This window comes from Tachysurus fulvidraco, chromosome 15 (assembly GCF_022655615.1).
Source record: "Tachysurus fulvidraco isolate hzauxx_2018 chromosome 15, HZAU_PFXX_2.0, whole genome shotgun sequence".
NCBI classification, from domain to species: domain Eukaryota; kingdom Metazoa; phylum Chordata; class Actinopteri; order Siluriformes; family Bagridae; genus Tachysurus; species Tachysurus fulvidraco.
In genome coordinates, this window is record NC_062532.1 from 17,245,813 (window position 1) to 17,268,075 (window position 22,263).

General features: G+C 36.2%; 3 protein-coding genes across 13 annotated transcripts in view; 1 reads left to right on the forward strand and 2 right to left on the reverse strand.

Annotated features, from left to right (window-relative positions):
• Positions 1 to 5,510, reverse strand: part of LOC113641169 (calcium channel, voltage-dependent, beta 1 subunit) — a 28,464-nt gene extending 22,954 nt beyond the window's left edge. For all 3 annotated transcript variants that reach the window (XM_027143737.2, XM_027143736.2, XM_027143732.2), the window contains exon 1: positions 5,254 to 5,510. In XM_027143737.2, the coding sequence (XP_026999538.1) occupies positions 5,254 to 5,343 (90 nt within the window). In that variant the 5' untranslated portion in view covers positions 5,344 to 5,510. The remainder of the gene's footprint in view (positions 1 to 5,253) is intronic.
• A 1,478-nt stretch (positions 5,511 to 6,988) lies between these two features.
• Positions 6,989 to 11,817, forward strand: rpl19 (ribosomal protein L19). 2 transcript variants are annotated; one of them, XM_027143710.2, is made up of 6 exons: positions 6,989 to 7,126; positions 7,812 to 7,918; positions 8,038 to 8,160; positions 8,465 to 8,585; positions 11,087 to 11,197; positions 11,612 to 11,817. In XM_027143710.2, the coding sequence occupies exons 1-6, from the start codon at positions 7,122 to 7,124 to the stop codon at positions 11,739 to 11,741; spliced, it is 597 nt and encodes a 198-aa protein (XP_026999511.1). In that variant the 5' UTR covers positions 6,989 to 7,121; the 3' UTR covers positions 11,742 to 11,817. The 2 variants fall into 2 exon arrangements, with proteins under 2 accessions (XP_026999511.1, XP_026999512.1); XM_027143711.2 differs by lacking the exon at positions 6,989 to 7,126 and adding an exon at positions 7,181 to 7,296.
• A 426-nt stretch (positions 11,818 to 12,243) lies between these two features.
• st8sia6 (ST8 alpha-N-acetyl-neuraminide alpha-2,8-sialyltransferase 6) lies at positions 12,244 to 19,221 on the reverse strand. Of its 8 annotated transcripts, none has more exons than XM_027143708.2 (10): positions 19,004 to 19,156; positions 17,742 to 17,795; positions 17,378 to 17,484; positions 16,942 to 16,995; positions 16,647 to 16,685; positions 16,397 to 16,477; positions 15,522 to 15,663; positions 15,320 to 15,432; positions 15,078 to 15,170; positions 12,244 to 14,402 (listed from the first exon to the last, which is right to left on the reverse strand). In XM_027143708.2, exons 3-10 carry the CDS (start codon positions 17,440 to 17,442, stop codon positions 13,895 to 13,897), a joined length of 1,095 nt encoding a protein of 364 aa, XP_026999509.1. In that variant the 5' UTR covers positions 17,443 to 17,484; positions 17,742 to 17,795; positions 19,004 to 19,156; the 3' UTR covers positions 12,244 to 13,894. The 8 variants fall into 8 exon arrangements, with proteins under 8 accessions (XP_026999509.1, XP_047656726.1, XP_047656723.1 ...); XM_047800770.1 differs by having other exon boundaries at positions 16,397 to 16,540; positions 19,004 to 19,092; XM_047800767.1 differs by lacking the exon at positions 17,378 to 17,484 and having other exon boundaries at positions 16,397 to 16,540; positions 17,742 to 17,828; positions 19,004 to 19,221.
• Between the last annotated feature and the right edge of the window lie 3,042 nt (positions 19,222 to 22,263).

Sequence of the window (22,263 nt, forward strand, 5' to 3'; positions counted from 1 at the left end):
TTGGAAGCAAAACACAATGAGGTATGAAATGTGTGTCATTTTTAGTATTCCTATGTTTTTCCTTTATTAATTTCCCTGCTTTCACACCTAAAATAGGAAGGCTCTTGTTGAGATGATCGGAAATTCATGATTATCCTCATTTATCAGATTATGTTAAAGCTACACTAAACCATGTCCTTATTTCTCATTAAATAAGAATCTGAATTTATTATGAGATGCATGGTATGCTATATTCTTAATTCAGGATGGGTGGAGATGGGTGCTATATACACACATGGAGATCAGATGGGAAAAAAGGCCAACCAAATGTCAAAGGAAGGAGGAGGGATTTGTCACTATGGCAATAAGAGACTTCCTGTTGACAAACACCCATTGAGGCTATTTGGATAAATGGGAAAGAGGGATGTGGAGTGATGGGGAAATTATTTTAAAAGTTATATTGTGAAACACAGAGAAGACAAGACAATGGGGAAGGAAAAAGAAAGTAGACAACAAAAGAAGTGAACCGGAAAAAGTTGAGGAGATGAGAGAACAGAAGACAAAAGCAGACAAAGGGATCGATTAGATACCGGATAAGAGAACAGAAGAAAAGAGGAAAAGAAAGAACAGAAGAGGAGTGTGAGCAGACAGTAGGATAGAAGAGGAGTCAGAAGAAGCTCAGAATAAAATGTTCTTGACTTGACTTGACTTGACTTGACTTAAAGAGATTGGAGAGGGTGAGAAATAAAGGAGTGGACAAAGAAACAGGTGAGGCAGGAGAAATAGAGCAAAGACAGGAGAATATAAGGGGGAGAGGAGAGGACAGGAGAGGAGAGGTGACAGGAGAATAGAAGATAAAAGGAGAAGCGGCTAAAGAAATTGAAAGGAGAAACGAAGCAAGAACGGGAGAAGACAGATTGAGAGGACAAAAAAGAAGAGAGGAGTAGAGAAGAGACAGATAGAAAGTGCAAGAAAAAAGGAGAGGAGATAAGATGAGAAGAGAGGATGATTCATACACAATTATGTTACAATAAAATGTATTTCTTTAGATCCTTGCAAACTGGTCCAACTCCCATACAACAAACAACCCAAACGTAAATGAACATTGTTCACAGTTCATAAATTTCTGTATGTCTTGTAAATTTGTAAATGGGACATTGAGGTGTAGGCAGAGAAAATGTGCACAGTGTCCCATTTTCTAATCTTTTATATCATAGCTCATACAGAACAGCACTTAGGATTATATCATCAGATTTCTAATTATGGTTCTTCTGATGATTACAAACCCATCTCTTTACTAATACTGGCAATCACACACCACACACATACATCTTACATCAACTACTTCACAACACACTCACTAATGCACAAGCATACACACATACACACATACTCACATACAGTACACAACTGCGCACACACACATTAACACAACCAGCTTTATAGTTTTTACCACCTCCCCCTCATATCTATGTATAGAAATGATTCAGATGGAGCACCTCTCAAAACACACACACAGCATTATATAACATTTGAGGCATAAATATGGATCGAACAATCAGGGACATCACTGAATTATGAGCTTATGTGCTGAAAACAGTGTAGTCAGAGAACTAATCAGAGAATCAGCACTTAAGAGGCATAACACATAATAAGAACATTTTCTATTAACACATGTTGCTTTAGTCTCAACAGTCTCGCCTGTGAAAGTGCATTTTGGCTGTATTATCTTCATTTCTTCAGACCTTCAGTAATTAATGCACCTTTACTCACTTTGGTGGAGTAGAACGCTAGGAGACACAGCTTTCAAAATTTAGGCTATGAAATATAATATAAAAGAAGCACTGATATAAGGGGACATTCATACTTCTGTTGGGTAAATGTGAGAACAACTCAGTGGATGTTTTTTGGTGACACATAACAGCAGGATCATTAAGAAAGTGACAACCAAGAGCATCCTGGGATCTGTCAACAAGTAGGAGTCATTATCCGTACATCACCGCCCTTGATCAAACATGGCATAATATTTAATTACGAATCTGCCCATACCCAGAGGAATCTAAAATTTATTCATCGCCATTGCTTTTCTGAAGACTTGTTATCTCATGCCTCTTTCCAAACTCCCAATGGCCCTGGAAACAGCAGAAGCTATTTTCAGCAAGATTTTTTTATGCACTAAAAGAAAATACTCTACTAAAATACTGTTCAGTACATTAAGTTCATTTCGTGTGTCTGGAAAGACTTCTACCAACAGTCAAGCATCAATGAAAGTATCTTCTCAGGGTGTCACATACAGACAAATGGTAAGTTAGAACGCTTGAACCAGGTAATCTTGCTGGGTGCTTCTGAAGTAGTACTAAAGTAAAAAAAAAAAAAAGCCAGTCTGGAGTTGGAATACACTTAACATTCGCTCAATTCTTCTACAGAACTAACTCCATCCCAGTATATTTTGGGGTAGCATCCTCAAAGCTTTTCTCATGGTCTGGAGAACTAAGCAAGGTTCCTGACATCAATGAGTGTATAATGAGTACTAAGCAAACGTTGGAGACAGTACATGTCCAAACACAATGAGCAATATGATATGACAAATGTTTCAAGCTGATCCGTCACACCAGCCCAGGACACCTTCCTGCTCTAGCTCTCTACTTCTGGACCACTTCCTTGTTTTAACATTTATTAGATTAGAACATGCAACATTGTAATAGGAAATTTTGTCATTGTTAAGCTCTGATTACCAGATAACATATTTTGACCTTTTTTTTTGTTGTTCACTCATCCTTCACGCTAATCTTTCTAGGTTGTTGTCTCATGCTTGACCATTTGTGTTTTTACTCTATTCTCCTCTACCACTCTTAGTTTTGGATTATGTTTGTGTGTACCTTGATGTAAATAAATCCTTCCTGCACACAGATCTGAATCTAGATTTTTTTTTTTTACAAAGGATTACTGTTTGTTAAAACCTTTCATAGTGTAATTACAATGAGTCACCTAAATGATAATTTCAAAATGACACTATAATATGATGGAAATGTATGAAAAGGCTACTTAACATTTTTCTAAATACAACTAATTAAATTATATTTACAAAAATCCAGTTGTTAAATTGTTACAAATCCTCATAATTGGGATGTTTTATATGACTAACAATGTGGTAGGGATGTGGTAGCCTAGTGGTTAAGGTGTTGGGCTACCAATAGGAAGGTTGTGAGTTCGATTCCTATGTCCACCAAGCTGCTACTGCTGGGCCCCTGAGCAAGGCCCTTAACCCTCAATTGCTCACTTGTATAAAAATGAGATATAATGCAAGTCACTCTGGAAAAGGGTGTCTGCCAACTGCTGTAAATGTAAACAAAATACCAGCAAATGAATGGATTGCCATCACATAGACGAGAACTTCTCAAGAAACAGAAAAACCTGAAATATCGACTGAAAAAGACAAACAGTAATTACAATTAAACATATTTTGTGCCTGTTTGTGATACATTGTGCTCAAAAATATCTGTGTGGTTGATATCGATTAAACTAGTTTTTACTGTACAAAACACTTTGCTCTGCATGTACAGGCAGACCAATCAAAACACTGCTGTAGATTATGAAGAGTATTAATTATTTAAATAATGTATAAACAAAGAGAAAGTGGGATTTTATTATTTGAATGGTTATAGAAGGAGTCACTCAAGCACAATGCACAAAAAAGGTGGATGAATTCGTGTTGTACGTATGAGACGTGTGTCTCGCTGAGCTGGTGTGGATTGGAATGACAGTTTAAATAGGAAGATTCATTTCACAAAGTGCAATTAAAATGCTTTAGAAACAGTTTGGATTGAATTAGCCTCTCTTCCATTTTGTCCATATTCATCATTGACCTTTTGTCTGTTTTCTCATTTATGCCTTTGTCTCTCTCTGTTTGTCTCCTGATCCTGGTCCTTTTAAACACATTTCAACAGCCGTGAATTTCTGTCTCTTTAAAACACAATTGCTTCTACTTGTATGTATCTCAGTGTGTTTCTGCCTCTACCACTAATTTTTCAGACCGCCAGTCATTTCCACTAAAAGAGACTCAAGCTTATTGCCTTGTATGAGTGTAAACATCATGGCATGCTACAATTTAGGTCCTTTAGGCAGCAATTCAATATTTGACTGTACCACTGACTCTGTTACAATTTGCCAGGCTCATAAGGTGACGATTCAGTATTTGATGATACCTCTGAATCTGCTACGATGTGATATAATACAATACAATTTAGCATCCTATGATCAATATCTGAACAGGCTATGAGTTACAGGGTAATGGCTACAGGCTAATAATCTAAGCATCGACCCTAATCATCTGCCTTTATCAATGGACAAGGAAATAATTTTTTGTGCTTGTGCCATGATCTTTAATAATACAGACTAGGGCTGATATTGAAACTTTCAGAAGATTTTACATTAGTATATTTTTATTAGGTGGTAATACAGGACTGTTGCTTGTCTATGTCAGAAAGGTGGAAAAAGCCAGATTTGGGATGGCAGGTAAAAAAAAATGCGTAAAGTTTTGGTACGTCGCTGTGTGTGCGTGTGTACGTGCGTGCGTGTGAGTGTGCGTTTGCGTGTGCGTGTGTGTACACATCTACGCTTTCCGGTGCACGTGGGCGTGGTTATAATGAAGCCGAAATAATGAATGACATCATTTCTCTGTCTAGAACAACCAGAATCTCTAAAGGACCATTTACAATATTGGAAAAGGAAAAAAGTAGAACGTGAAGATCCAGATAACAATATGCAGATTTAGATGATAAGGTTAAGAATATCAGCTTGCATATAATAGGCGTATGTATAAAGGCGTATTATAAATATATTTATATATAAAGTATATAAATATAAACATATATATACACACACACACACACACACAAATACAGGTTCTAAGGAACTGAAAACACGTTGGTTTATATAACCGGTTATGCAACAGGAACCCGAAAAGAAATTAGGAAAAATCTCCATAACTAAGATTTGAAATATTACAACCCCATTTTAAGCATCTTAATATACATTTTGCACCACTTTTAACAGTTAATAATATTGGGTGTAAAACACAATGTAGTTTATTTTACACACACACACCGGGGATAGTGACTGACTTGACTGACTAATGTCTACCAATATTTTTTGGTTATAACAGCGTATTAAAAGTAAACGACGGATTTAACCCTATTATAAAGACATAAAGTGAAGTCTTTATGCACACGCAGCAGGTGTGATGTATTTTATTCCTGCCCGGTTCCTTCTCACCTGCGCGTGCGATCCGTGGTGGTCGAACATGTCCATCTGGATCTCCTGTGTCGAGGTGGAAGGCGTCCTGGACATCCCTTTCTGTACCATTGATTTGAGCGTCAAGAACGGAGTCTGATGTTTCGTTTACAATGCGCTACGTTGTCTTTCTTTTATTCATTGTCAAAACATGTTTGTTTTCAGGATTAACCGATGCACTGTATTAGGTAGCTATATCTCCACCTCCTCCTCCTCCTCCTCCTCTTGTAGACTCTCTAAGCTCGAGCCTGCCGTTGTTAGGAGGACTGGCCACGCCCCGTCTTTTCTCCTCCTGTCAATCAATCAAGATGCTCTTCCATCCCTACATGCACACTGTAAAGATGATGTAAATGCGTAGTGGGAAGGGTTTTTTTTACCGATTATTGGACATATAAATATGCTTTATATTTTGACCAATGCTGTAAATGTAAATGTAAATATTTATTTTATGTATATCTGAATTTTACACATTAAATCATAGGCAATTTAGCTTCTGATAGGCTAACAACTCAAGTTCTTTGATGAAGGATGTGAACCCTGATGCTGTCCTCTAGTGTTGCATGTGCACTAAGGTTATAAAATATTGCTGCTTCTGTGATGCTTTTCTGCTCACCACTGTTGCAAGCGGTGGCTGTTCATGTTACTGTAGCCTTCATACCACCTTTGGCCAGTGAGTTCTCATTTTCTCATTATAGACCTTTCTCATTAACAAAGCTTACAAAGCAAGAAGTGTCTCTCACTGGATGTTTATCCCACTTCACCATTCTGTATAAAGTCTAATAGACTTAGGATGACAATCCTAAGGCGTGCAGCAGGTACTTAAATACTTAATTATCTGAAAGTGGGAGAGGTATAAAGCACATTTTTTAAAATTAATTTTTCTCAGTGAGTCTGAACTCACTGAGAAATCCTCTCAGTTCCTCTGAGCTACACCACTCTCATAATTTGTGTTGATTAGATTTTTGTTTGTACATCATGTAATATTTTCCAAGCAGTTACGAAGATTGAATGAAAGAACACTGCAGATAAATGTAATGAACACTATCTTTCTTTGCGCCTTATGAAGATTAAAATACCTCCCACAGTGACTGTATATGTTATATATAAAAACAAAAAAAAACAAAAAAACAAATGTATATATTTGTATAACATTTATATAATTATAACATATTTATAATAACAATGTGTGTGTGTGTGTGTGTGTGTGTGTGTGTGTGTGTGTGTGTGTGTGTGTGTGTGTGTGTGTGTGTGTGTGTGTGTGTGTATCTTTTTTATTTTTTTATAAGACATCATACACCCATACAACCCATATATATATTTATTTTTTTACTTTTTACACAATATTGTAATAACAATGTGTCGTTATTCTTTCAAATGTACTCAAATATTAAAAATGTTAAATGTTTTATAATGATATCAGGTTTTCATGTCATTTAAAACTGTTAAGAGCAAATATCTCATTTTGACTTAAAATCCTTATAACATTATATTTTATAGGACATCTTACACCCTTCTACTCAGCAGAGCAAGTGTAAGCGCGCTCCCTACTTTAAACTCGCTTTCCCATGATGCTTCACGGTAAACGTTTACACCATTCATTGTTTATCTGGTGGGATAAAAAATTTTCGGCATTTACTATCAATGTTATTTTAAACGTATTCTTTTACGACTTCATCCAGAATAAAAAAAGTAGTACAAATTATACAAGCTGTCAGTTTTTTTTTATTACAAGCACAGATATTTAAAAGGTTCTGAAATTATTTATGTTTTTCTCCCTACCTCTATTAATGGTACGGTCTGATTTACTGACGGTTGTTTGTTTACGGTTTTGCGCTGATCCTTAAGTGAGAATGAGGTGAGAATAAATATTTTGTAAGATTTGTAAGATGTTAAATCACAGAAAGTAGGATGTATAATAGTCTGGACACTCGACTGAATTAGGATTAAACTCCTAAATATCCAGTATAGGACAATTTTACCGTTTCCTGCTGTGTAGTAACTACAACGTCGCCATCTTGTTAGCAAGTCAGTAGTTGCATTGCTTGTTATTGTGTCCTAAAATATATGAACATCAAGTTTCTTCCTGAATTGTTTACTCCCGTAGTTGAAAATACTTCATTTATTTTATATTAAATAATGTTTAATGTTAAATTGTTTTACCAAGATAAATCTAAGCTACACAACTTAGATTCAGAGCTCAGGCCTTGATCAAGATGTAAACAAAAGCAACCTGATGGCCAACTCAAGTTATTGGCATAAATAAATAAGTGACATTTTTACCTTTTGGACATAAGGTACGTTTTTAGGTTTAGGTTTAATATCTAATGGCTTCAAAATGATTCTTTGAAGCATTTCTTGAAGAGCAAGAAATCACAGCACTGACAGGCTTCCTGTCACAAATTCAGAGACCCTTGTAAAGGATATTAGATATTTTTTTAAAATAAAAACATTTCTGACTTCTTTAAATTCTTGACTTAGTTAATTGACTTAAAGTCTTATTTGTTTCAAATGAAACACTTAATTCATATGTCTTTCTTCAGTATGCTCAGGCTTCAGAAGCGGTTGGCATCCAATGTCTTGCACTGTGGCAAAAAGAAAGTGTGGCTGGACCCAAATGAGACCAATGAAATTGCCAACGCAAACTCCAGTAAGCAAGTCAGACCTTTTTAAAGTTGTCTAAATCCAAACACTTGACTAGTGGATGAATATCCTCACAGTTAAGTGTTGCAATTTGTTACAGCTTAACTGCCTTGTCTCTTTTTTCAGGGCAGCAGATTCGTAAGCTAGTGAAGGATGGTCTGATCATTAAAAAGCCTGTAGCAGTTCACTCTCATGCCCGCTGTCGCAAGAATACTCTGGCTCGGAGGAAGGGCCGGCACACAGGCATCGGTATGCCATATTGATAAACTTTACACTGTGTCATAAGAAGCAGCAATTCTGTAATGTATGTAATATATATAAGTTTTCTTATAAATTTAACCAAACTACAGAATTTTCTCTTTAATTGCGCAACAGAGTACAATGTCTCCATCTAGTGGGCATTAAACGCAAGTTCAGGTGATGTGTATTAGCACCTGTGCTGTATGGAACTGACAGATCATCACAAGGGACCATATGGTGCATTTATATATTATGTCTGTCACTGTGTCTTAAAATGCATAAGTATAAGTTTGAGATGATGTGTAATGAATAGGTAAGAGGAAGGGAACAGCAAACGCTCGCATGCCAGAGAAGCTGTGCTGGATGAGACGGATGCGAATTCTGCGCCGGCTGCTCACGCGCTACAGGGAAGGAAAGAAGATCGACAGACACATGTGAGTCTTATTTTATCCTGTGAACTAAAGCTCAAACTGGTAGAAAACATTTTTTAATTACTTGTAGTTAAGTTAAAATAGCTGTTTGTTTATATGGGTGAAAACTATAGATCTAGCAGTCAGGCTCTGAAGTGTTTTACATTTTACTGGAGTAAAACAGGATGTTTTACCAGAAAGATTTCACGTGAAAGGCTAAATAAAATTCCAGTCAGTTGAATTATATTAAATATCATACAACAGTTTGTTTTCAAATACTTGTATTGGGTAAAAATGACATCTTGTTGCTTATTTTGGGATTATACTGAAGTGGAGCATGACAAAAAAATAATTAGTATTATTGTTATTATTATACCGACATATAATTATACAGAGTAATGTTAAGACTTACAGTCCATGCTACTTTAAGAAAGTTTATGACAAACTAATTATTCCTGCCATTAGATGGCAGACAAAACTAAAAAAAAAACTCTGTTACTTGTTTTGATGAGGAGTGGGACAATTGAAGCTACTCTACAGACATGGCAAAATGTTTATTTTCCAACTTTTATGCTAACAAGATTGTTTAAGTTTTCCTCTTTTTTTTTAGCAATTCACTTGTAGGCAGATGGGCAGATATTAAAAAGAGATAGATGAAACATTTTTTTGTAGTTTCTGTTCTTGACTTGACACTTTAAATAACATGAAAATATGTTTGCCCTTTCCCCCCTTACACACTTCCTGATTTACTCTATTTTTGTTAAAAAAAAAAAAAAGTGGTTTCAGTTAAATGAAATGTGATATGACACATCATCTCGTTGGGGCTTACTGTAAGTCAGATCTTTGATTTGAGCCTCACAGTGGTGGAGTTTCTCTTGTACTTAGGATTATTTTCTTGCTGCCTGAGCGTTCGTTCACAGACCGATTACTGTGTATGACTATTGGTGTGATTTTCTTATTGTGCAAGGCTGCCTTAGCCTTATGCCAGGTTTAACAGGACCCGTAGCTTCCAAATTGTTCCAGTATTGACTTCTCAGTCCATACAACATAATCTCTAAAGGCTTGTCTTCAAGTTTCTCATGGATACAATTTTTCTTGGTGGAATAATGAACACTGACATGATCTAAGGTGAAGAAGGCCTTCAATTCTTTTGATATTCATCAGATGACTTGACATTGTGCTTGCAGGTCCAGTTTGGAATGAACTGCTCTTATACTGAAATTACAGAGATTTCTTTTAAAAAATGTTAAATTATCTTTTAAAACTGTATATTGTTTTGTGGTGGAAGCTGTTATCATGATTATTATACAACTGTATAACAACCAAGGAGGGAGTAAATAATTTAGCACGACACCGTATACAAGCAGCAGAACACAAGAGGGAGTGTTTTATAAAAGCTAATGTCATGATTGTGGTCACAGACAAGCCAATGGTGCTAACACACTCTGTACCGTGTTCTGTTGCTTAACCATACTCTTAATTTTCTCTTACTTTTCAATAATACAGTGTCTTTCACATTTTGACATGTTACAACCACAAAGAAAAATGTATTTTATTCGGATTTAATGAAACTTCTTGATGAAAGAAAGTGGCACATAATTGTGAAGTGGAATGAAAATTATAAATTGTGTCCAATTTTTTTTTTACAAATAAATATCTGAAAAGTGTGGTGTGCATTTGTATTCAGCCCCCTTTACTCTGATGCCCCTAACCACAACATTAGTGAACAAACAGCATCATGAAGACTAAAGAACACACCAGACAGGTCAGGGATAAAGTTGTGGAGAAGATTAAAGCAGGGTTAGGTTATAAATGAATATCTCAAGCATTGAACATCTCACAGAGCACTGTACAATCCATCATCCAGAAATGGAAAGAGTACAGCACAACTGCAAGCCTACAAAGACATGGCCGTCCACCTAAACTGACAGGCCGTGCAAGGAGAGCATTAATCGGAGAAGCAGCCAAGAGGCCCATCGTAACTCTGGAAGCTCAAGTGGGAGAATCTGTCCACTGGACAACTATTAGTCGTGCACTCCACAAATCTGGTCTTTATCGACAAGTGGCAAGAAGAAAGCCATTGTTGAAAGAAAGCCATAAGAAATCCCATTTGCAGTTTGCGACGTGGGGGAGGACACAGCAAGCATGTAGAAGATGGTTTTCTGGTCAGATGAGACCAAATTTGAACTTTTTGGTCAAAAGTTGCTCAGTGGGGCTGAATACAAATGCGCACCACACTTTTCAGATATTTAGTTGTTAAAAAAAACAACGACAAAAAAACATTTGGACACCACTAATCATTTTCCTTCCACTTCACAATTATGTGCAGTTTTCTTTGTCTATCACATAAAATCCCAATAAAATAAATTTTTGTTTGTGGTTGTAACATGTCAAAATGTGAAAAAGGTTCAGTGGGTATGAATACTTTTGCAAGGCACTGTATGAAGAGAACAATATTAATATAACCCTTCCTCTTTATTTATAGTATAACCTTTATCATTTCCTCCCTCTGTTTCCTTTTGCAGGTACCAAATACTGTATATGAAGGTAAAAGGAAATGTGTTCAAGAATAAGCGCATATTGATGGAACATATTCACAAGCTCAAAGCTGACCAGGCTCGCAAGAAACTCCTTGCGTAAGTTTGAATTCCAACAGCGAGAAATAGAGAGAGAGATGGATATGGTTTGCACTGGTTTTCACACACTGGTTACAATAGTGTTGTGTTACACGTATTGTAGAATTAAATCTTTAAAACTTTTACACTTCCAATATAATTTATTTTATTACAAAACTTTATTTTATATGTCGGATCTAACGCAGCTATCAGTAGTAATACTTGTTGATGCACTTTTAAATAATATACGGGCCCAACAAATTCCCAAGCTATTTTTATCCTAATTACAACTCAAGGAAATAAGTGTTAACAGAAGACTAACAGGCAAACATCAACGTATAAAGCCAGATAACAGATTCTGTTTTCTAAAAGAATAACCAAATTTTTTTTGACCGTATAATTTTACAGCTTCTTTCTCATTCCCTCTTTCTCTAGTCACCAAGCAGAAGCTCGTCGCTCAAAAACGAGAGAGGCCCGCAAAAGGCGAGAAGAACGACTCCAGGCCAAGAAAGAAGAGATCACCAAGAACCTATCCAAAGAAGACGAAACCAAAACCAAAAAATAATCTCGGTATCACTTTTATTCTACATTTATCTCTCTCTTATATAAAATAAATCGATTAAAGTAAACACATTTGGCAACCGTTTGTTTTGGTCCTCAGTTTTAAACGTGAGCCTCATGCGCTCATGTCTTAACCAGAAGTAAAATTCTAGACTTTAGAAATCTGGTCCTGCTTAGAAATGAAAAGCATGAGAAAAAAGTTAAAGCTTTCAATCCATTTCCACCACATGATGCCACGTCTACTTTGACATTTTTGGCCAAATATACTTAATGGAAAAAATTTTTACACTTCCTGTTTGAGCAGAGCCACAAGTTAATTTATTGCCTTACCATGCCTGTGTGTTACAGCAACAAATTAATCAAATGAACCCTCTAAAAGGAGTATAAGCTTGATATCTGTCAAAATACCGGATATTCCATAGTCAGATTCTTAAATACTCTTTTTATGATTTCTGAGCCATCCAGTCAATCACGCTAAAGAGTTTTCTGACAAAAAAAAAATCCTCTTTGCTTCAACAATTGAACATTTATTTTGTCACCTTTTTTTGTACTCTAAAGGGAAAAATTATATGAAACTGTACAATCAGAAATAAACAAAAGCAGTAGTAAGAAATCGCCCTACAAAATATCACAGTGCATTTCAAAATTACATTCAGTGGTATATAATCCTGATCCTAATCCTTTTTATTTATTTGTTTTTTTTTTAGTTATAACCCTTTCCATATCAGTAGTTTATACGGTATATAACCTTAGTCAGTTTAAGACTAGCGAAGCGGAAATTTAAGTTATACATTAAATTGCACTTCATTCCCTCCTGCTACAGACTATGGTATGTCCTCTATAAGGTGGCAAGATAAAATAATTTCTCTCTTCAATAATCACGCTCCAATTATGCCGATGTAAGAATATATAAAACCTATCGTATATCACTTACACTTAAGAGCTTAACTACTTAGAATAGATGTTAAAATCAAACCCATTTTGGTCATCGCTCTTGATTCCAACTTCAGCTTTTTACATTCAGTAACTGCTCGACAGTGGTTTTCAACTGCAAGGGTACCGTTCTACACCTCCACCGTTCGCTAACAGGAAATAAACGTAATATCGGTTCTATAATAAAACTATTATTGACGATATACTGTTTCTGAGAATAAAGTCTATAGACCTACCTTCTTCAGCTTTGGTGAACTCATTAAATTTCACCAGTGATCATTAGGTTGATGATATTAAAGTGGATATTTTTAAAACGTGTGAACCCCAAAATATACAAAAGATATTCAGGTTTTACAGTAAATCATAAATCACAAATCCAGATCGGAGAAAATGGAGTAGTTTTTTGCTGTTTAAGAAAGCTTGCCAGCAGGACAAAACAAACAAACACACAAAAAAACAGTTCTAAAGAACAGCTGTGGAAGCTCAATGGGAGGGTTTCCCCTACACCCTAACTACAACAGTACAATAACTAATCAAAGGAATGTTAACACTATTCGATTTTCCATCTGTTAACAAAATTTGACAAACAATTTACTCTTTTTTTTTCTAATCAGTTTTGAATGATTAATATCAACGATAATCAGGTTACCATTATTCACCTCATTGTATTCTCTTTATATTCTTTAATATTCTCAGACAGTTTCTGTAATGTAACGACCACAAAAAACACTGTTGTAATACCGTTATTTTGAAAAACAGTTCATTTGCTCACAATAAATAGAACAGTGCTGTTAAATTTTATTCAGAGATGCCGCAACTGAACACGAGACCCATATGTAGGTGTTCGTTAATCCATTGCCGATGTATAGGATGTCGTTATTTATGCTGTAACATTAGGAAGACCGAACGTGTTTCAGCATGACAACACCCCTAAATACAGTACAAAGTTAGGTCCATGAAAACATAGTTAGTTAGGGTTGCAGTAGAAAACCTTGAGTGTAGGGCACAGAGCCCTGACCTCAACCCCACTGAACAACATTGGGATGAACTGGATCATCACCTGTGCCCCAGGCCTCCTCACTTACCATCAGTGCCTGATCTCACGGTGCTCTTATGGCTGAATGAGCACAAACCCTCACAGCTGCACTCTATCTAGTGGCCTAGACTCTAGTAGCTGGACTCTATCTAAGGCCTTCCCAGAAGTGTGGAAGTTATGTTTGAAGGTTAATTGTCCGTAAACCTTTGCCCATATTGTGCAGTTTTATTTGTGCACTCCCCTAGGTGCAGATGGATCACACCTTTGATATGGAGCCCCATTAAGGCTTCCAACTCGGCTAACATCGAATGCATTTTCTTATTTGCTGGTTTATCATCATAGTAGTGGTTGCTGAGTTTTTGGTGGGTGTATGGATGTATTCCAAATGGCCAGAAGCCGTAGAGGTGGACCTGGTTGCAGAGCTCCAGTGCCAAGCTGACCATCATGATCCCGGTGCTGAGGCGGGCTTCCCGAATTCCATGCTTTTGCCAAAACCGTTTGAGATTTAGGAGGTAACTAGGATTAAAGAAGATAGTTTGTAAGCCAGTGATGTTGATTTCCTCCAGCGAGTAAATGGCACGCAGGGACACAATCGTGCTCTGCCGAAATGAGAAGGCAGGCACAAAAACCAGAGCGTCCCCATACAGCTTCATATCTTCCACGAATGGCCGTCTACGCTCACTCAGTGACTGGTACCTATAGATACAGAGAAATAAAGTTTTATGAGTAAACATTGCCACGAAGTGCTTGTTGACGAGCTGAGTGCGAGTTCTGATCGGATGTGTGTGTGCGTGTTATGAGCAGATAAGACAATGCAAACCCCCAACGTCTAAAACCTGCGATCTTTGGCCTGGCTGAATGTTTTTCATCTGTGCTTCAGTGAAGGGAAAACTTCGCTCCTCTCATACAAATAATGTCCATCCAGCACCATTACTTGTTGGAATCATATACATTTTCTTTAACTGTTTTCTGACTAGTTTTAAGGATTTTTTGTTTTGTAAGCATAAAAGCCTTTCATTGTCATACCGGAGCTACTGACAGAGTTAACATTATTTCTGGAAATATGACTCCATCCCTCTATCTATCAATTCATCCTAAAAATGCCTCATCGATGGATTATCAGTTGATCAGGGACTGACAGACACTATTCACGTCAAATTCTATACTTTAAGCCATAGTTTTAATCAAAATGTTTATCTGTGAAGACCAGTAAAGAAAAAAGTTCATATTGAATTCTATTCCACCATGTGAAAGCTGAACACCACTAATGAAATAAAGTATAGTGTTTATGGAAATTCTGTAAAGCGGGTAGCCTCACATAATTTCCATAAACACAATGCACAAAGAACTGCATGTGCAACCCAGACTCACCTTTGCATAAAGATGCTGGGGTTGGCTGTAACAAGGCTTGTTTTGTTTCCTGTATCTTTCTCATGTCCATTGCTCAGTGGAGGAAGATTACACCTGAGAAACAAAAGGGAGAGATTTGATGTGTAAAATCGTTGACATGTGATTTGGATTAATGAGTCATTAGTTCATTTGCTGATTTTTGCTGTCTAGACACTAGACTAGTTGTTTTTTTTCTTCAGAAATGGCTTGTGAAACAATCAGACCTGATGACATATGATGAAGAGTCGATTTGTGTTCCACAGCTGCTTTTGGCTAAAATTCCTCCGTTGCCTACAACAGCACATGAATCCCATGGTGCTTTTTTAAAAGGGCTTTCCTAAACACGTGTACACACACACACACACACACATTTCAAAGCATTGTACAAGCCATCATATAAAGTATTTTATAGCTATGATACCATACCTTGGGAAATATTCTGTACAGATCTGGTTTCACCTTCATTATCTTTTTATCTGCATCAAAACTAATATTTGACCCCACTGGTGAGTTTTCCTGGGTAACCACTGCATTGGAAATGGCATTACAACTGCTGCTGAGTAATGACCTGGAAGAAGAAACAAAACACTTATCTACTTCTTAACCTTTAAATAGATCTGCTTCCTTTTCCACTGTGGCTAAAAAGGAAGCACCTGAGAGAACAGCAGCAATGGTGAACACACGTCATGTCTATGACCGACAATCTCACAGAGCTTCTGTTAAGAATTTTAAGGCAAATGAGATATTTGCTCTTAACAGTTTTAAATCACAGATTTTTCATGAAAACCTGATATCAATATAAAAACAAACATTTTTAAATTCTGAGTACATTTGAAAGAAGCAATTTTTAGACCGGTTGCAATAACTACACTTACTGTTATTACAATATTGTGTAAAAATGTATAGTGTCACTTGAAAGTTTGTGAACCCCTTAGAAATGTATATATTTCTGCAAATGTGACCCAAAACATCAGATTAAACACAAGTCCTAAAAGAAGACAAAGTGAACCCAATCAAACAGATCAGACTGTTTATTTATTCAGAAATATATTTTATTTATATTTACCTAGCACTAAAAGAACTAAACTGAACTGAAAATTTTCAATGTTCATACAATATTTTTGTCTGTACATGTTCATTTTAAGGATGACTTGGACACATTTTTTGAAGTGGAACATTACAGTATTTCTTCACCCAGATATTAGCACCTAAGCGTTTTTCTTTATATCCACTCAGATATTAGCTTTTACTTTTCTTATAACCTTTATGGTATCATGTGTTGTGACCTGCGTGTTTGTTACCTGAAGGATTTAAAGTTCTCCTCATGCTTTGTCCATTTGTAAGTGTATTTTGATATTAGTTTTTCAATAGTGGCAATTTCCCTGGAAGACAACACCCGCACACCACACACACACACAACCACCCACCCCCACAGGAACACACACCCACAGGAACACACACCCACAATAAGAAAGAAGCAACAAGTGACAGAATAAATACTGGCATTATTTTTGCCTGTAATATTTGTGTGAACAGTTTTTGTATTCTCACTTGCTTGTTGCAGGATTTTGTTTAACTTTGTCTGGATCACTGTGAAGAGACAGGCAAAGAATCACAGTGATTTCCAATGTTTATCAATTCATTAAAACATTTGAAAACATTTTAAAATAACCACAACGGGATTAGATTAGATTTAAAGTCTCACAAAGTTATTTCTAAAGTTTCTCAATTCAGTAAATATGTAATATCCATTTCTCACTTCACATTATACTTTTTCTTGGTTCATTTTTCAGATTTTAAAGAATTTAAAAAGACATGTTTGTGCGAACAGTTTTTGTATGCTCACTTGCTCTTTGCAGGATTTTGTTTAACTTTGTCTGCATTGCTGACAGCTGCATCACTGTGAAGAGACAGACAGAGAATCACTTGATTTTGAACAAAAACTATAAGAAAAAGACAGACAGAACATTTTACTGTTCACCGTCAATGGTTACAACCAGTGAGATGTAATGAAAACCGGTGTAAGAAACAAACAGCCTATATATTATAAAAATGATAGTTTAAACTTTTTTTAAGTCACCAAACTGCATTCAGCTGAAACTGACTACTCTGTAACCTACTTGTGAAATGTTATTGGTGAAAAGCTTTTGTATTCTTATTTGCTCTTTGCAGGATTTGGTTTAACTTTGTCTGGATCACTGACAGCTACATCACTGTGAAGAGAGTGTTTCACTCTACCTCTGTATAAATCAGTCTAAAGGTCAGATATATGAAACTAATACCTTTTTGAAGGCTTTAGTGTAGCTTCTTGTGTTATAGTAACTTGTGAAACGTTTCTGTAAACCATGTTCTTTTGTGCAACATTGTTTGGATTGCTGCCAGCTGATCACTATGAGCAGACAGACAGACAATCACATAAGAATTCTGCATATAAAAAGAGTTAAAGACAGCATTAGAATTAAATATTAACTGTAAAGCCCATGTGTGGGTGAGTTAGATTACTAACTACTCCAGACTGGAACTTGACCGGTTTTGTTAATAGCAAAACTATCATTTTTATGTGAAAATGTGTCAATTATCTACTCCCAACTTATTTTCTTAAAATAGATGTATTACTGCAAAGTTTCCCTTATTGTGCATTCTCACTTGCTTCGTGCAGGATTTTGTTTAACATCAGGTGTACGTCTGAAAGGCACATCACTGTGAGGAGACACAGAGCAACAGCTTCCGTTTCTGAACAACAGCAATCACAATCACTGACAAAACACCACAATTATATGAAAACTGCTTGCTTTCAGACACTAACGAGACTAAGTGTGTTCACTAACTAAATGTAGTAAAAAAAAAGAAATGTCATTATAAATGTAATACATTTTTAATATTTCCTAATATAAGCAACAAAAACACAACCATAAAACAACTGCACGGCTCAGTATTCTCAGTCACAGTAATAAAGGATCTTAAAAACAGGATCTTTCTGAAAACAGCTCTTTCTATAAAATTATAAAAAATGTCTACCTAATGCTGTACATAAAATGCTGGTAAGTTCAAAGTTTGACTCCAACGAGTGAAGAAAGGAGGAGAGAAGAGAATGGATTATGCAACGTAAGAAAGGACATTTCCTTACATGGTCCCCAAAGATGACATAATCCCTAAGCATGATTGTACAGTAAAGCTTTACAGACAACAGCTTTAAAAAGAACATTTTTTGTGCTTATATTCTTGTTTCGACTTGTCTGCACTAGGCTGCACACTACTTACTTTACTTAACCGTTAAGCTCGGAGTTGTTGTTGTAGCACCATGATCCTGCACAAACGTCTGTTCGTTTCACTACGTATTTCATCAGCTATGAATGAAATGACAATAAAAGCTTCTTGACTCTTAAAAAGCTGCAGTTATGTGTAATAAAATCACATCAATCCTTATCTGTGAGTGACGATGTAGAAGTTGACATGTAGACAAGACAACTTTCTTATCGGTTGTGCTTAAATATAGCACAGTTTTTAATTTGTCTGTCTTGTCTTGCTTCAGGAAACCGTGGAAGAGAAGCACAGAACTTGAAACCTGAACCTCTCTGTTTTGAGATAGGTCAATTTACTGAAGCAAAAAAAAAAAAAAAAAGTCATGTAAAACATGACACATGGTCAATGAAAAATACTGATAAAGATGTTCACTGCTTATATTCTGTATGTAGCTTTATCTACTCTCAGGTTAAAATGCACACACACACTATACACGTTTTTAGTATGTACTAGCATTTTATTTTAATTGCTTAAACGACAATGAAACACGTGTTAATACATTAAATATTTACATTAAACTAAAGTTAATACAATAAAGTAAACCAGAGTATTTTCAACTTACAAGGCAGCACTCAAGCACTCCAAACAAACAAACAAACACTCACTTCAGAACAAATTTGTGCCAAATCAGCATGCTGATGAAGACGAAAAAGAAGATAAATAACAGCCTTGTGGTAAAAATCTTCATATCTTCGTGTGTTTGTGTGTGTTCAGGCTTCGTAGCTCAACACACAGCTGTATAAAGACGTGTGATTCATTTTCTTTACACTCACGCTTCACTTTTCTTTGCTCTCCTTCCTAAATTTCATGAAGATTAGATTAAGGGGCGGGACAAACGTCTCTATTGGTCCACTGGATCATAACCGACAGCCCTTCGCTAGCCAATCAATAAGGCGGGTGTAGAGGAAGCAAAGAATCGTTAGCAAACTGAAGCGTGAAAGAAAAACAATAAAAATGTGTTTTCTGTCCTACTTTGTGTTTTTTCTTGTTATTTTTATTTTATAACTGTGTTTTCAATTCTATGATCCGCGCATATTTTTGTTAGTTTTTTTAGTTTTTAGACCACGATACTTATGACGTCATATTGACTCCATTTTATATACACTTGTTATATACACTTGTTATAAACACTTTTGTTATATACACATTTTATATACACATTTTACATGCATATTTGATATATACTTTTGTTATTTACACATTTTATATATTACAGTTTCCACCCTGATCTCTTCCTGTGTTTGTCCTTTGTTCTTACTTTAGCCTAGTTTATTTTACTAAATTGTGTATGAAATTAAATTCACCCACAATGCATTAATTATTTATATATAAAAATATATATATTTGGGGGCACGGTGGCTTAGTGGTTAGCACGATTGCCTCACTCCTCCAGGGTTGGAGGTTCGATTCCCGCCTCCACCTTGTGTGTGCGAAGTTTGCATGTTCTCCCCGTGCCTCGGAGGTTTCCTCCGGGTACTCCGGTTTCCTTCCCCCGGTCCAAAGACATGCATGGTAGGTTGATTGGCATCTCTAGAAAATTGTCCGTAGTGTGTGATTGCGTGAGTGAATGAGAGTGTGTGTGTGTGCCCTGCGATGGGTTGGCACTCCGTCCAGGGTGTATCCTGCCTCGATGCCCAATGACGCCTGAGAAAGGCACAGGCTCCCCGTGACCCGAGAAGTTCGGATAAGCGGTAGGAAATGAATGAATGAATATATATATATTCTAAACAATTTTTTTATTTTTTTTAACTAAAATTTCATTTTAACTTTTTAAGCAACACATACAAAAAAATAATTGGAATGTAAATGTGTAGAGATGTGATCCATGCTGACCCCTGGCCACTACCGAATTGTGCTTTCTTTTACGTTCTGTAGTCGGCCAGGTGCACGTGTATCACTTACCTGGTGAAGAGATGGTGCCAGGATGCATAATGAAAAAAAGCAAACTGAAAGAGACAGTGTGATTGAAATCTGGGGTATTTGGATGCCAGGTTAAAAGTTTGAACTCTTTGTCATGTTTCTCAAACCATACCAACAGTTTTTTTGCAGTGTGAGAGGACACATTATCCTTCTAAAAGAAGCCAGTGCCATTAGCGAGAACCATTACCGTTAAAGGGTATACTTTCTAGCAGAAAGTATACCCCTTTCTAGCATTGCTCAGAGCCTGCCTCTGCTGGTTTGCCTTCTTCCCATAATGCATCCTGGTGCCATCTGTTTCCTAGGAAAGTGAGCACATGCTTGTCAAATTGATTTGAACAAAAACACAAATAAACAGAGACTCATTCAATACACACCCACTTTCCCATTCACTCCCAAAGTTACAGAGATTCAGGGTGAGATACGTAATGCCTGTTGTGCAGTAAGTATTAAAATGTGATCACGTTAAAACAGCATTGTACTAGCTATGTAAAAATTTCAGTGGTACCAGTGATCAGTTACTTCCTTCAAAACAGAGGTCACTGAGAGTGATAGGGTTTATGCTGTATGGATAAGTGGAAGGTAGCAGACAAATAGTAACATATGTTTACATATGTTACATATGTTTGAGATAGTTTAATGTGTCCTGAGCAAGATTTTGTCCTAAATAATCAGACTGTGTTCTAAACAGTTGTGAATAAAGATAAAAAAAATCTAATTTAGATTAAATTCTTACTACAGAGGATGTAGCTGAAAACACAATTTTATATCAGGAAATGAAATTTCAGTTGTGGAGTACCTTACAACAGACAATGGGTCCTTTAACATGTTTTATTATTATATAAAATTATTCGTCGTTTAATAAGGGATAGCACACTAATATTGGATCAAACCCAACCTAGGCCTCAGAACATCCTCAGTTCTTCTCTGTATAGATTCTACAATGTATTTGAAATTGTAATTTGCATTGACATGACTGCATTACATTTTTCCATTCTGCCACATCCCAATTGTGCACTGTTGTATTCAGATCTGGTGACAGGGGAGGCCACTGAAGTACACTGAACTCATTGTCCTGTTCATGACAGCTCACCAGTTTTAGATGACGTGATTTTCATGGTGCTTTATTATGTTGGAAGTATGGGTAAAGAGATGGGTAAAGGGAAGCATGTGGTAGGCATCAATGCTGAGGTATTCTGGTGAGGTATTCAAATGATGCTCAGTTTGTATAATGGGGCACAATTTGTGCCAAAGTAGTCACATCCTCATTATAACAGCACCAATACTTTTCACTGTCTATGATTCATGCAGCCAATGCCACATTCTGAGTGACAATCTGAATGGGGCAGTAGAAATCAAGATACATCAAAGTGATCCTTCAGCATCAAAAAAAAAAAAAAAAAACTGCAAACAAATCAAAATTATCAAAAGTTTCATCTTCTTTTAGACTTGGACTCGGCATGCAGACTAAATGGTGTCAAAGTACTCTTATGCTAAACAATTCACATGGATATATGTACATAAAAGATAGAAAGAATTAAGCATTTTGAACCTATTTTAAGTTCTAGCAGAACGGGAAAATAAAGTAACACTTTTTCAGGAATTATAAAGCTATATACACATAAGCAGAGTCTTTTTTAGAGATTCAGTTCATTAAAAGCTTTTTGATGTAAAAAAAAATGTTAATAATAAAAAATGTCATGGTAAAAGTTTTCATATCTCATATCTTCATATGAGTTCACAGTTTTTTAAGGACAAATTTCCTGTGTGAAATCCACCCTGTCTTTCTCTTTTACCCGTCATGTCTGCAGCCAATCTGTGCATTTCTCCCTAGCTCTCTCCATTCGTCCCATTCTCTCTAGGGTTTATAAATTCTTGTCCTACAGCACATTATGGCGTCAATTTTACGTCATGTATATTATGGTCATGTAACCTAAATAAATAAATA

What these genes read in the sequence shown, in the direction of transcription:
- st8sia6 (XM_047800767.1), bottom strand. Translation starts at nt 19,086, where the DNA reads ATGAAGATTTTTACCACAAGGCTGTTATTTATCTTCTTTTTCGTCTTC. An exon ending in CAAAATCCTGCACGAAGCAA is followed by an intron (nt 16,996 to 17,741) that starts GTGAGAATGCAC and finishes GTCTCTTCACAG; the next exon opens with TGATGCAGCTGTCAGCAATG. An exon ending in CCCAGCATCTTTATGCAAAG is followed by an intron (nt 14,403 to 15,077) that starts GTGAGTCTGGGT and finishes CTGTATCTATAG; the next exon opens with GTACCAGTCACTGAGTGAGC.
- rpl19 (XM_027143710.2), top strand. An exon ending in GGGCCGGCACACAGGCATCG is followed by an intron (nt 8,161 to 8,464) that starts GTATGCCATATT and finishes TGTAATGAATAG; the next exon opens with GTAAGAGGAAGGGAACAGCA. An exon ending in GCTCGCAAGAAACTCCTTGC is followed by an intron (nt 11,198 to 11,611) that starts GTAAGTTTGAAT and finishes CTCTTTCTCTAG; the next exon opens with TCACCAAGCAGAAGCTCGTC.